Raw genomic sequence first — 15050 nt, 5'->3', positions numbered from 1 at the left:
GATACGTTTTAGATTTCACTGCACTCATTTTCCACTATTTAATAATAAACTTTGTATCGACGTAGTATCGCCATCAAGTTACAATTCAGAATGACTCCAATTCCTGCAGGCACAACATTTATATCGGCGTGAACGAAAGTCTCGAATGTTCCCGTCAAACGCGCCGCCCGAAACTAGACTGTACTGTCTCTCGTTGTTTCTAGACTAGACTGTACTGTCTACTAGTCTAGAAACAACGCGGCTTTTCTTTGACAAGTGCCGCGCGTTCCTTTGATAAAGCCACCTTTTGCCGCAAGCAGTGTTATTTTATTACGTAATACATTTTTGTAGTTTAGTTACCTACCTACTTATTAAAAATTTTTTTCTTCTCGAGATCTACTCAAAAAGCACTCGCGATCGACTGGTCGATCGCGATCGACCGTTTGAGCACCCCTGGGCTAGACTCTAGAGTGACTGCATTCTTTGTGGGTTGGAACAGGAGGGTGAACACCAAAATTTGATTCCGTTTCTTCTGTTTGGTTGTAGTAATGAAATGTAGATGAGTCTTTCGTTTTGTAATGAGAGATTTGATGTGTTGTCAAATAGTATTTTGAGTAATTTGTATCGTCTGTTCAATTCTTTTTTTATTAGACTCGAGTGTAGGGGTGTTCCAAGTAACCTTTTATCTATGTAAATGACTAAATAGTAGACGACATTGGTTGCTGAGGGAGTTACTTAGTTCAGAATACAAAGAGAATGATATGGCGAAGCATGAAAGTTTGAAAGTACAAGGCTTTGTACAAGAGTCATCTGGCCAATGATAAGCAAAGCGACATTTTCAAGTGGCAATAATGCTTCAGTATGAGAACAAAAGCTCTTATGTGGTACATAAAAGGAAGCGTGCGTGAGTATTACGGGACGTGTTCGAACTTCGCCGACCCCTGCCCTGGATCATTGTAGGTCTGCTAACCGTACCTTCCTGACTCAATAGACAGAATAAAAATATTTGGAGTGATATGAAGGTTCTGCTAAGAAGAAACATCAGTAAATGTCTCGACGTTGGATCTATTCTGTTGATCTAAGGAACGCAACGTTATTCCCAATGTGGACAGCCAGGGGAATTCTTCTTGGAGCGTTAGAAGTGAAAATTTAGATGAACTTACAATTAATTAAGGTTTTTAGTTGAGAAGAAACAAAGTTAATGGCACGAGCGGGATTCGAACCCACGATCTTTGGCTAGATACGCCGCTGCTCTACCACTTGAGCTATCGTGACCTCGATCCACTCGGACATCAACTCCCCATCTCAACCCCACCTTATGAGTTTTCCCTCCTTTTTGCCATTTTTCCAATGTCGTGTAATCAGTTTGGATTCTCGACGACAATTGAAATGGCCACGGAGAGCTTTAGTAAAGTGTACTTCATATTAATTCTTTAAATTGAAAAATGGCAAAAAGGAGGGAAAACTCATAAGGTGGGGTTCAGATAGGAAGTTGATGTCCGAGTGGATCGAGGTCACGATAGCTCAAGTGGTAGAGCAGCGGCGTATCTAGCCAAAGATCGTGGGTTCGAATCCCGCTCGTGCCTTTACTTTTTTTCATCTCAACTAAAAACCTTAATTAATTGTAATGATTTAATTGGTCAAGCGGACCACGAAATTAGTGAATTTAGATGAACGTAAGATGCTCTTCATCGAAAAGAAAAGCCCAGTTGCAATGCCTATTAGTCAGAGACTCGAAAAAAGCCCCTGGAAAGAACCCCGACGCCGCCGCCACCGATTGAGAGACATCCAAAGGTTCGATCTAATAGGATAAATCAGATACCTTTTTGAGAGTGTGAATGAAAGCTTTTTACAACCTAGTGAAGAACCAAACTCTCTCGGAATCTGGAGCTAAACGTTCTCAGGGAGCCTTGGTACGTCTTCCAGCCGGCCGACGGCCCGAGACCATCCACTATCACCATGGCCTGCAGCCACCAGCCGCCTCCGTCGCCGGTAACGCCAAAATGGAAGTAACTATTTATAGCACGTTAGTAGTGGACAGAAGGATGATTGGACCTATCGACACTTCACACGCACACAAATATTTGTAAATTGTGCGGTATAGGACACTCTCCTCAGCAGTGTTTCAAGGTTATACAGACGTTCCACCAAGTCGCCTGATAGAGCCCGGAATATTATTTCTTGCTGGACCACAAATTTCTTCCAGCACAGCAAGATGTGGCCAAAATCATCTACCTCGTCACAATAATGATATTTTTGGGAAGGGCTGCGGTTTGACGTGTGTAGTACAAACCGTAAAATGGCCGGTTCCTAATCGCGAGACCATAGTGTAAAAGGTTTTGCTTTTCCTAATCCAACAAACTAGATTTTTATTCTTCTCTTCTTCTTTCATGGTTGTTTATTTATTTTAGGATAGTTTTTAAGGTGGTTTTTAGGATCATGCAACCATTTCGACATATCATTTTATTACAGCGATATCGATTTGGGAAGACTGGAACCCCGAAATCGAAATCCTGTAATAAAATATTATATCGGAATGGTTGTATGTTCCTGAAAAACGCCTTAAAAACGATTTTAAAACTAGATTTTTTTAGGAGTGGGGAAGATAGATTGATAATGCTTTCCCACGTCCACCGCATTGCATTTAGATTGCCATTCGTGTAGTAACTTTTCTTTTATGTGATTTTTAATGTAACTTACTGAAAGGTCAATGGCACCGTTGCTCAATGAGACGGATTTTATTAGTCTATCAACACTCTCGTTTTGCAGTACTCCTGAATACCCTCTCACCCAGCAAAGTACTATTTTTTTAATTTTCATATTCAGTTAATAAATTTTTTTTACTACATCGATTATGATTTATTCGCAATGTTTTAGCTAAAGGATCGTGTTCAGGCAGTCAGACAAAAGAATATTTTGGTTGAGTTCAATTCCTCTCTTTACTCTAAGGTTTTTAAGACGCGGCTGAAAAAACTGAAAAACATTGTGGTAAGGAATAGGTACCCTACATTTATTCTTTAGATCGAAAATGGCACACCCTGAATTGCCGATCATCAGTGAGCCAACCGTATAAATCAGGTGAAAATCCAGAAGGTGGGTGTTTATGTCAGCCGAAATGTTCATCTGAGCTTTGAGAAGGAATTCAAGATGATCTTTTAATTCGTGCATAGTATTTTAGTCGTAATGGCTTCGAATTTAAGAATAAAGATAGAAGGGATGTCATAGGATTGGGCTTTTATGGAAAGAGTATAGGGCGGGTGTAGAGGAATGTGGTTACTATGGCCTATGGTTACTACTATGGAAACGGTCATGGGAGATGTAATTTTTTACAGTACAAAAGGTTTTTCCTTCTTAGTAACTAGGCTATAATGTCTAATAAAAATTCTATAGTTAGATTGTGACCTTATGATCCATACATGGAGAAGAACAACAATTTTATTTTGATGGAATGATCGTATACAAGAAGTGTAGCCCATTTGGACTTGCCCACTTACACCTGTAAGTTACAGAATTTTTTTAAATCTACTGTTGAAAAATAATATTTTCTCACCAGTGAGGCTGGTCCGAGTCGGTGAGGTGGTGGTGGGCGTTGATGGCTGTTGAGGGAGGATGTCCTGCTCGATGATCCCCCCGGGAACCCTTCCTCCCTGGTTCGGCTCGAGACCGTATTTGAGAAGAAGACGCAATACATCGACTGAACCGTATTCAACGGCGAGGTGGAGGGCGTTACTAAAAACAAGAGGCACTTCTCCGGCGCCACCCGAACTAATGCTGGACGAACTGTCCGACGAGCACATGCTGGGGCTGCTGCTGCGGTCAACATTCGGCTTCTCTTCCGGGTCCAACCTGAAACAGAATCAAAATTTGTAAAATAGTAAATAGCAATAAAGAATGACGCTATGCAGTAGATAACCTTAAATAGATAACACGGTCAGACTCCCAAAGGCTTCAATATAATTCAACCCTATCTACACTTCATCTTTATAGATCTAAAAGTGACCAAAGTGAAATATTCCTCCTATTTTTGAAAAATAAAAAAACAAATATTTAATCGCTAAAAGATAATTGAATACAAAACCGACATTTTTTTTATTTTGATATGTGATCTGGTAAACTGGTCAATGTGTTTTCTGTGCAGTCACCTGACCCTTATNAATATATATATATATATATATATACATGTTACGTACTCGCTAGACCCTTATCTGTTGCAACCCTTCACATTCCTCCCTTATCACATCCACACGGGTTCACGTCCAAGAAACCCCTCCTTCATTACATCCCCAAGCCTTTCCTAATATTAATATTTTTAATTGAATTCGTCTCAGGGTTTCAACGAGTATAGACCGAAGATTCCCTAATTGGAAGTGGTTATTCCAGTTTTGTATTTGCTTGCTGTGTAATAAATAGTATTCTTTCTTTAAAAACTAGTTTACTACACGCAAAACCATAATTTACATACACACACATATATATATATATATATATATAATAAATTATACATAAAAATTATATGCCTTTGTGCAGATAAAAGCATATTCATGTTTGAAAGCCGTCTTTGAGAAGTTTTAGAAAAATGCTTGCATCTAGGCATAGCTCACGTATATATAGTTAACAGGATGAGAAAATATTTCCAAAATTGGCCACTTTTGCGTGCAAAAACCAGGTGGTCGGTCACCTCCGTTAGGTCTTATTTTTCAGAAAATTCAACGCTGAACAAGATTTGTTGTTTAAATGTTTTGCTAATTTCAGTTATTCATCAGTAAATTCAAAAATTCGGGAATGTGTTAGTTTTGCACTTTTTATCGGCTTTTTCCGCACATAGAAAACCACGTTTTCTGCCCTAAAATCGCGAATAACCCGAAAACGGTTTAGAAATCGTGCAAAGTGGAAGGTGACCAATCAAAAGTTTATTAAAATTTCCTGTCGATTGTTACAGAGTGCGGCTCCAGTACGATGTCCTGGCTCCACAGTTCAATTTAAAAATAAAATTTTCCTCAAAAATAAAAAAATTAACATGTGCCCGAATTTTTAAATTTACTGATGAATGACTGAACCTAGGAAAACATTTAAAACAGCCATCTTGTTCAGTGTCAAATTGTCTAAAAAATAGACCTAGCGCAGGTTTGTGACTTAAAAAGCTGAGAAAATATGCATATCAAAATTTGGACATTTTTCGTGCAAAAAACAGTTTTTTTATGGGCACTGTTATTGAAAGAATTCTGTTAGCGGTAAAATTAATCATATAAAGTAGTAAATGTCGTAATAATGTATACTAGAATCGCAATGACAAAGTTGGTTAATTTTTGAAGGAAAAATAAGTTGAGTCTGTCTAATAGTTCCATACTTTTTTTAAAATAGATATATATATCAATTTATTTGACATAGTTCAAGCCTAAAAGGGTTATACTTATGCCAAAAAAATAATACGTAAGGAAAATCCCAAGACATAAAAAGTGCGCTTAAGACAGCGCTATTTTCTTCTTGAGTGTTTTTTCCAGGAAATTAAGAAGAGCGTCATGTAAATTACAAAAGGGAGGACAATTTGTTATTATTTAGACAGATAAGGGCTTACGCGCTGGAGGGGAAATTCGGACCAGTCCTGTCCCAGTTATAAGAGAGCGGGATAAGCGGGATCAGGAGGGGACGTGCAATACTGAGCTTTCAACAGTTCAAAAGGGCCTGCAAACCGACAAGTTATCCTACATTCTGGCAAACAGCCAAAGGTTTAAACGACCCTCCTAAACCTTCAGCGCAGTAATTGAATAAACTAATCTGCAGGAAAATGTCATCGTTAAATACACACCTTTGAGGTTCAAATATGTTCATAATTGATGGGATAAGTGATCCATAATTAAAATCAATACATTAAAATAATCGAAAATATAAACTACACAAAAATTTCTGTATATTCAAATGCTGATACAAATTTAAAAAAAATAATTTTGTAAACTACTAGTAAATTTCTCTTTATTCGCTTGAAAACAGAATAGCATTGTTATTTCTCTTATTTGATTTAATCTTACTCTGATAAAAGGGACGTTAATTAATCACAGCGTTGATAGTGGGAAAATTTAGGAGCATCTATTCAAAATACCCGCATTACACTTTGCCTCGAGTCTATTAAGTCTAATAATTTTTAAGAGAAAAAAATTAAAAATCATGACAATGTCTGTCCGACTTTTATTCAACCTAATTTATTAAAGCCAAGGTCAAAGAAAATGGTATATTTGTATGTTGTGGTGATTTTATACATATAGAGTAACAAATGTACAACAGAAATCTATGTTAGTTGGGTTTATTATTATCATTTCTACAATTTCCTAGCAATTTTGCAATAAATATCATAATTTTTTTTAAATTATCTTTGATTAACTTCAATTACGTATTAATCACTATTATATTCTTCCTACGAATTTAATAATTTTATGACTTTCAATTACATTTAGTATAGTTAATAATGCATTCACACAATGTAGCAGAAAAAGATTGCATGGGAGAAATAAGCGAATAAGCGTGTGAGAAAGAAAGAAAAAGAGAGAGAGAGATGTGAAATTAGGGTCAGGAAACAGCAATGTGTAAATATTGCAAAAACGGCGCAACGATACAACAGTCCCGCACAACCTTCACGTTTTCCACAACTGAATCCAAGTGCCGTTATGTCGCGCCAAGCTCTATTCATAATTATATATCATTTGTTTAAAAAATAAATATGTAATAAAAAAAATCCTGTTGATTTTGCAATTAATGTTTTATTGTATATTGTAAAAATAATGATTATAACAAGACTGACATGTAACGCGAAAATTTGCCATATTTCTTTACTAGATTTTTTTTAAATTTCAATGCACAAGTCAATAAACTGAAAAACCCTTTTATTTTTTTTTATTTATTTTTCCATCTAACTTAATAAATATAAATATTCAGTTTCATATTCCTATCAAGAAATAGTGATGATAAATTTAATTAACTCCTTAAGTGTAAAAATATGTTAACTTTAAATTAAGTTTGTAGTTGGTATAAGAAATATACTTAGTTAATAATAAGCAGAAGGTTTTTTTTCAATTCGGTTAGTTATTGTGTAAACTTCAATTTCATTATTGTTCAACTATCGGAAGATCGGTTTAAGGTACATAGCGCACTTTTAGAGTTTTTATTAACTTATTTCATTGTTTTTTTTTATTCTGTTGATAAAATTTAAACTAACGTAAATAATCGAAGAATAATATGATTTATCATTCCATAAGAATGGTTACGCTCACATCCGCAAACCGGATTTTAAAGTGTTTCCATTAATATGAGGAATATTAATATATTAAACTAAATTAAATAGCGAGGCATTGTAACAAGTAACTATAGAAAAAATGTAATCATCAATATAAACTCTCGTTATTTTATTGTAGTGAAGTAATTCTTTAATTTTTTCCCACAAATGTGAGTAAAAAATACTGCTAGTCCTATGTAAAGAAATTTAATATAAATAAAAAATTTACAATTTTAAAGTATTGTTTTTGATACGAAAAACGTGTTGAAGAAAAATTTCTTTATTATAGTGGCTCGCACTTTCCACGATTTTCAAATATCGTCGCCGTAGAATTTGAGACATACTTTTTATGAAGCTTAATTCCCTGGGTTAATCAAACCAACTCTTAAAAAATTATGGGGAGATTTCTGTAACTACGATCAATGATCGAGTAAAAGTATACAGAGCCAAAGCACTAAATTAAATTAATTCTGTCAATTGTTTTACAAATGTAATCAAAAATTCAAACTGTACAAGTCTTGGCAGTCAACTTTTGGCATAAAATCAACTATTATGTCTAGTTTAGTGTATAATTGTTGTTGAAGATAGCACACGAGTATAACACGCAATTTATGTTTATTATTTATACTACTTTGTTATTAATCTAATATAATAAAACTGGTTTAACTCTTATTTTGCAAAAGATGAACACAGTATATTCGTACTTGCAGATTCTACTGTTAGATTTGTGATAGTGTCTTACTAATGACTAGAAACCCATGATTCTCAAAGTAACTGGCTGAGAAATTTCTCTTTAATTGCTTAACAGTTTTTATGAGGGGATTTACATGAAACAACAACTACTAAGTTATATGAAACATCGGGGTGTAAGTGGTTTTGAAAAAAGCCCATTTTAAGTATGTCGGGATTGAATGCCATCTTAAAGTGAGGAGCGCTGTGTCAACGCCTTAAATGTTGCGGCATCCGATTCCTTAAAATGATCATACTAATCATCCTTTCTCTAATATACTATAATCTTTGCTTGAATAGCGACAGTATTTAACTACAGCGTTTATAGTGAGAATTTTAGAAGCGGCAATGCAAAAGTTGATCTTTGCCCTGAGATTGATAACAGTAATTAATTTCTAGAGAAAGAGTTAAAAAGTGGCGACAATGAATGTCCGGCGATTGTTCAACTTAAATTGGGCATTAAAACAGCAATCAAGATTACAAACAGAATAAGAAAACTACTAAGGCAAAAGCCAAAACTCTGACAGAATGCAAAAGCGGAGACAAATCTGTTGGATAGACAGGTCAATAAATAAAAGAGAAATACGAAATAAAGTAAGATTAGGGAAAACGACGACATATCAAACTACTCTATTCATCCCTTAATCAAAATCACTAGGAAAGTCCACTACGTACATAAAAGTGTAAAAACGAACGTATATGAAAACTGTGTAGAGTTTAGTGACCGTTAATCGATAGTTATTCAGATATCGTTAGATGCGGTCGGGTATCGAGTAGAAATACTTTGTTTGAATATAAAATATATTTTGCATTGTATAAATTCACTTTTCCACATCCTAAATGTATTTGTTAAATGTAAACATTGTTTGTAAATCCCAGGCCTTGAAGATGATCTCAATAGAAGATCGAAACGTTGGCACGATAAAGAAAATGTTTTTCTGAAACCTACATCACACCCGACCGCATCTCACGATATCTGAATAAGTATAAGAAAACCTTGAAATATTTTTTTTATATTATTTCATTTGAATATGTATTTGTAAACATTAAAAATGTGGTTATAAAGCGCTTGTTTTAAAAGGACACAAGCCATGAAAAACCAACCAATGCTGATACTCAGTGTTAGGATTTAAGGGACAAGTAGGCCTGGAAGCCCTCGTCCATTGGGGTGGGGGGGTTCTAGGGTTGGGAATGTGTAGAAAGGGCTCTAGCAGTAGAGTTAGGATGGATCGTGAGGTTGTAGTGCTGGTTTTGGAATCGGAAAAAGAAAAGTTCATTGACTAAAGGAATGTTCAAGTGGTTGTCGATAGTGAGGTTAGTAACATAGTAAGGAGCTTTGACGATTTCTATGAGGGCTTTTGACCGGAAGGATTGGATGCAATGGATGTTGGATGGCTTGCAGGACACACAGTTCCACGTCGTACGATCATAGTGATCACAGTAAAGTTTTGAAGGTCAAGTCATACTTTGGTACTAGAAGTCTCAGTAGTAGTCCAAATCTTCCGTTGAATTGTTGTCTTTTAAGTCTTCGTAGTTATCCAAGTCTTGTTTTAAATTGTTGTATCTTAAATCTTGTGAGGGGATTCCACGTCAATCTGCTGATTAGGTATAGTCCTAAGTATTTGACTTGAAGGGAAGTCGGAATATCTTTATTGTTGATGTACAGTGGAGGTAAAGACGGTTTTTGCAATGAGAACGTACGCCGGGTATGTTTTCTTCATTCAGTCTTGCTTCCACTTTTTTCATAAGTCTTCGATGAGGTTAAGGTGTTGTTAAATGTGGGTTGTAGCTTGGTAGAAAAAATTGCGGTGTCGTCCGCAAAGATGGTGATGATGGAACTAGAGGTACGAGTTATAGATACTGGTAGGTCAGCAGTATAAATGATATAAGGGATGGAGCCAAGAATATGGAACGCCGGCTTGTATCGTTCTGATTTCCAAGATCTCCTTTCCTTTGAAGCAGCGGTCTGTTTGGTAGGATTTTAAGATAAGGTAATATGGAGTGGGTAGGAAGTGTGTTTATAAAGCATGCCTGCGTGCCATTTGGAACTATAACTTTTCTGAGAAAAAAAGTTTTTTAAAATATATCACACAGATTCCCAGCACTGACGACGGGAAAATGCCGAAATGTTACTGTCAGACCAATACAACGACGATTGCCAGCCCTGTTCGATTTCTAACGAGAAAATTATATCTTAATTTTCTTGAATATTTGTATTAGTACCATTTGATTGTAATGATGAAATAATATTTATATTGCGATACTCACATAAATTCACTCATACAGTTAGGTTTTATTGACATAGTGGACTAACACTTTAATTAAAACATCAAAGGTTCTTGTAAAATAAGTAGGGGATACATCTATATTTTTATATTACAAAACGGAAAGATTATGTCAGAAATTAGGAGAACTAAAAAGAAAACTTAGTTCTTTCGTCAACCTGCCCCCTTCGACGTAGTTTAACTAATTCAGTAGGTAAAAATTTTATATATCTTTATTTAAAATTTTTCCCATTACGGTTCCAAATACAATGACATTAAAGAAGCCCCTTTCTTTCCTTCTACCCGTTCAACGATTCGATTACCTAAACCAACTTTTAACTGACTATCAAGAAGCCAACCTAAATGAACTATAGTGGTTGAACGCAATTATATATAATTGTATATTTACACCGGGTGTTCGGCTACTCGTATTACAAACTTCGCCAGTAGATTCTACATTGAAAATGGAACCAAAAAGTTCTAATTAACTATGGTCCGAATCTCAATACTTTCGGAGTTATTCCCCTTTTCCGGATTTTTTAAAGTTTCAAATAAACAATGGCAACTTAAAAGCTGAAGGGTTTCCGACAAATCTGTTGATACCATTGAAAACTAGGTTAAAGTTCCAATAATATGTGGCAATACTAACCTTGTAAACGTTGGTGAGATAAGCGTTTTAGTACGAGGATTTTAAAGCATAATTTTTTTTTCAAAGCTGAAAAACTTACTATGGTGATTTTAAACTACTATTTCCAAACCTAGAGACCAGCAAATTTCAGAAAACGTACTCCATTTAATATCTAATACTTTAATATATATTTTTTCAAAGATGAGGAAATTGATAAAGCAAAGGTAAAAAAAAAGGTTGATGTCTTGGCTAGGTGGAAAAAATAAAAAACTTTTTTATTCCGGGGACATATTAATCCTTTAATCAAAGTTGCAGTCGTGTTGGTAAATAAGTAAAGCATTGCACTATTTCGGTTTTAAACCAAAATTTAAAAAAAAAAGTTTAATAAATTCATTCAAAATTTCCTTTTAAGTTTTTTAATCTTTCCACCCTACCCATCCGTCAACCGCGGTTTTTATCTTTCCTTCATCAATTTCTTCATCATTGAAAAAAGTAATTTAAAAAGCAATTAGACCTGAAAAGGATATTAAATGGAGTATGTTTACAATTAGCTGGTCTCTAGGTTTGGTAATAGTATTTAGATCACCATTGTAAGTTTTTCAACTTTGAAATTTTTTTTTTAAAGTTCTGCCTACTAAAATGTTTATTTCACCTACATTTACAGGTTAAGTATTGATCACATCTTATTGGAAATTTAACGTAGTTTTCAATAGTATCAATAGATTTGTCCAAAACCCTTCAGAATTTGAATTATGATGGTTTATTTGAAATAATGTCGTGAAATCTTAAAAAATCAGAAAAAGAGGAATAACTCCAAAACTACTGAGATTCGGACCATAATTAATTTAGACTTTTTGGTTCCCTTTTGAATGTAGAATCTAATGGCAAAGTTTGTACCACGAATAGCAGAACACCGTGTATATATAAATGGAAAACTGAAATACTAAAATACCACATGTTATAATAAACCTTCAAAATTTACACCTACAAATATATTGTTATATTTTGTAAACCTTTAAAATTATAGTTTCATAATGTTGAATAGGATTTTGATTATAAGAGAAATCATGTTTTTTAATAATAAATAAAAATTATTAGAAAGGTCAACAAAGTAACTTAGTATTCTGTAAGACTTTTTGTGTAATAAAATGGAATGATGTCTTTTATTATAAAATTCTAATAATTATATGAGTAATGAAATTATACTTTATTCAATTTGCGATGTTTGTCTCATAACGGAAATTAATTATCTAGAAGTAGAAATTATGTAAGAGCTGCTTTATAATTAAGAAAAGTCGTCCAATTGCTTATTGAAGAGGCATTAGGAAAATTGGCCTTGGATCCTGTGGATTCCAAAGGGAGGCGTGGGGTGCGATGGGCTGGCAATGATTCTTTCCAACCGGCAACCGGCTTTGAATGGAAATGTTAGTCAAGCAAGAGCCAACGTTACCCAGGGAATGGCGTAACAGTATCAAAGTCCCTGACAATTAAATGAGATGCCGTCCGGGAGAGACCTGTCTATTGGGTTAGCCCGGAGCTATATTGTGCCCATCCCAGTGGGGTTAGTCCTCGGATCGAATAGCCCGTCCCCGTACTAAGTTAACCTCGTTTCCTGATGTTACTCCTGATATTATTGCTTTTCCTCCGCAGAAACAAAATCAAATTCGACTTCGGGGATGATAAGAGATTGGCTTTTTCTTTTACCGGTAACAATCGTCTTAATGTCTTTTTGTTTCAGAAGATATTACCGGTCGTAATATAATAATACCCGGCTCAAGAGAGCGAAAGTGAAGATTTTATTGTTCTCAATCAGTCTACAAAATTATAAGAAGAAAAGAAAAAGACTTTGATTAGTAACCCATTTATTACTTACTCTTAAAAAAGTCTACACTTATATTGAAGTTATATAATTAAGAAAAAATTACACCTGAAGGAATTTATTTTTTGCATCCCAGGGCCTGCCATAAATTGTGGTAATTCAACATATAACTAGACAGCTTCATTAGAGAAACGTTGTGTAACCCATTTTATACCTGGCTGTAAAAAGATTTCTCATGAAACTAATTAATTATTTAAAAAACATTTTTTATTAAGATGTTATTACTTTTAAAACGACCACAAAATAACCATTTTGTTCTTACAAAACTGGTGGAAAAAGATTATCAAAATATTTTTGTTTTGTCCTTAATTTTAATGTAATGAAATATTTTAACAGATCAACTGTTGGAAAGTTTATAAAATGGTTGTCACATTTAAATATAATTTCTTAAATGTATAAAATAATGAAACAGTTATTTAGAAAACAAATGTGATGTCATTTTATTTCTCAGTAATATTTATTATTTTTTTATAATTTCATTTTTTTAGCAAGGTAATAAAGCGCTTCCACATGCCTAATAGACGTTTTTAGTTGAGATAAAAATTCAGTGTCACAAGTGGGATTCGAACCCACGACCTTCGGCTAGATACGCCGCTGCTCTACCACTGGAGCTATGTCCGAGTAGATCGAAGTCACGATAGCTCAAGTGGTAGAGCAGTGGCGTATCTGGCCGAAGGTCGTGGGTTCGAATCCCGCTCGTCACACTGACTTTTTTATCTCAAATAAAAACCTTAATTAATTGAAAGATATTAATTCAAAGTCAAAACTAGTGAATTTCATATGGCATTAGTATGCCACAGATACCTTCAGATATTCTTTCGTATAGTAACTACTAAGCAAATTATGTTTTGAGATGAAACTGTATTTATCTATTAATTATAAATGATTTAGACGGTTTGAAGTTATACAATTTCACTTTATAATTAAAATAATAATAAGCTTTAGTTTTGCCTGTTGAACATTACTCAAAACTTCGTTTTTGGAAGAAAATTGTGATACAAAGTGGAATGGTCAGATCATTTTAAATCCATATTTACTTATTCGTCATAATTGGCCATATTAATTAGAATAATTCAAAATTTTCATTTCGTTACAATTTTGTTAATCATTGAAAATGTAGAAAAATCTATTACCTGTTGATAAGCGTTTTGGATTTCCTGAGAAGTATTTCAACGTCTTGGCTCTGAGACTCGTCTGTGGAAGATTTACCCAAAAGGCTACCGTGCAGGTTGACCTGAAAATAAAATCTATTAATAATAATTCATTCATTTTCGTTTTAGCCATTGAACCTTCGAATGGTGTAGAAGAGAAGGTCAATCGCTAAATATGAGATGTTGAAAGGTCACCATTCAACAATAATTAAGTTGATAGTAATTAGTAAATTGATTTATCTAACTTTTTTCAATATTTCATATTTTAATGTCACACTCACCCCAACCCCTTTTTTCTCACTCGCTGAAAGAATGCGTTACTCCTTTAATAATTATTAAATGTTGTATTAATATTTAAGAATTATTGGCGTCTTATTCAATCAATCAAGAACTCTGATTCTTATTTTCGATCGACGTTAAGCGTAGTAGTAAGCAACGACATGGTATCTTTACCATATTGGTTCGTCGGTTTTTTCCTTGTTTCAAATAACAACGTTCTTTCAATAATGATCAGAATCGTTTTTGCCACGAAGTTCGTTTTGCATTGCAAGGGGAAATGTAAAATCCAGCTGAACGTGCGATGCTTTCCATGTCCAATTACTGTGTGAAATAAGGGTTTTCCAAAAAGGAAATCACCACAGTTTCAAATTTCAAGGAATTTCAATTTATACGACAGGTGAAAAACACTTGGGTTCAAATTATAAGTACGATTTAGATTTGTCACTTTATAATTATATTATACTGGAATGTAAATCCGATAGGTGGAAAGGAAAATAACAACGATTTGAATTGATAACACAGAACACTTGGCTGCACTTATTTCAATTTTTGATGATTTATCAAAGGAAAGCTAGTTACCGTTTTTCTAAAACACTTCTGCACCTTTGTCGTCAATAATCCAAATGTAAGACAGACTAGACCAATACATGGTTAACTGTTGACTACGCCACTTGGACCTGTCTGCTGACCAACTATTTAAAATACAATGCACTACCCACCCCAGACATAATAAAACGAAAATTTTAATCTACCATTCAACTGGATCTTTTATATATGTATTTATCTAACCGCTACTGAATCGAAGAACAATTAGTTTTGCCAAAACCGATACACGGTCATGTAGGTAGGTACGGTCTACTGAGGAATCGGATAACTA

The 15050-nt window shown here is 34.4% G+C and overlaps 1 protein-coding gene across 1 annotated transcript in view; it reads right to left on the bottom strand.

Annotated features, from left to right (window-relative positions):
- Positions 1-15050, bottom strand: part of LOC106670304 — a 281929-nt gene that overhangs the window by 160745 nt on the left and 106134 nt on the right. Inside the window, exons 6-7 of the mRNA XM_024229610.1 lie at positions 13877-13977; positions 3530-3825 (exon numbers count right to left, since the gene is read on the bottom strand). Of these exons, the coding sequence (XP_024085378.1) occupies positions 3530-3825; positions 13877-13977 (397 nt within the window). The remainder of the gene's footprint in view (positions 1-3529; positions 3826-13876; positions 13978-15050) is intronic.

The sequence above is a fragment of the Cimex lectularius genome, unplaced genomic scaffold (genome assembly GCF_000648675.2).
Source record: "Cimex lectularius strain Harlan isolate CLEC.00 unplaced genomic scaffold, Clec_2.1 scaffold287, whole genome shotgun sequence".
In the NCBI taxonomy this organism is placed as follows: Eukaryota; Metazoa; Arthropoda; class Insecta; order Hemiptera; family Cimicidae; genus Cimex; species Cimex lectularius.
This window is presented reverse-complemented; position numbering and strand designations above follow the sequence as displayed.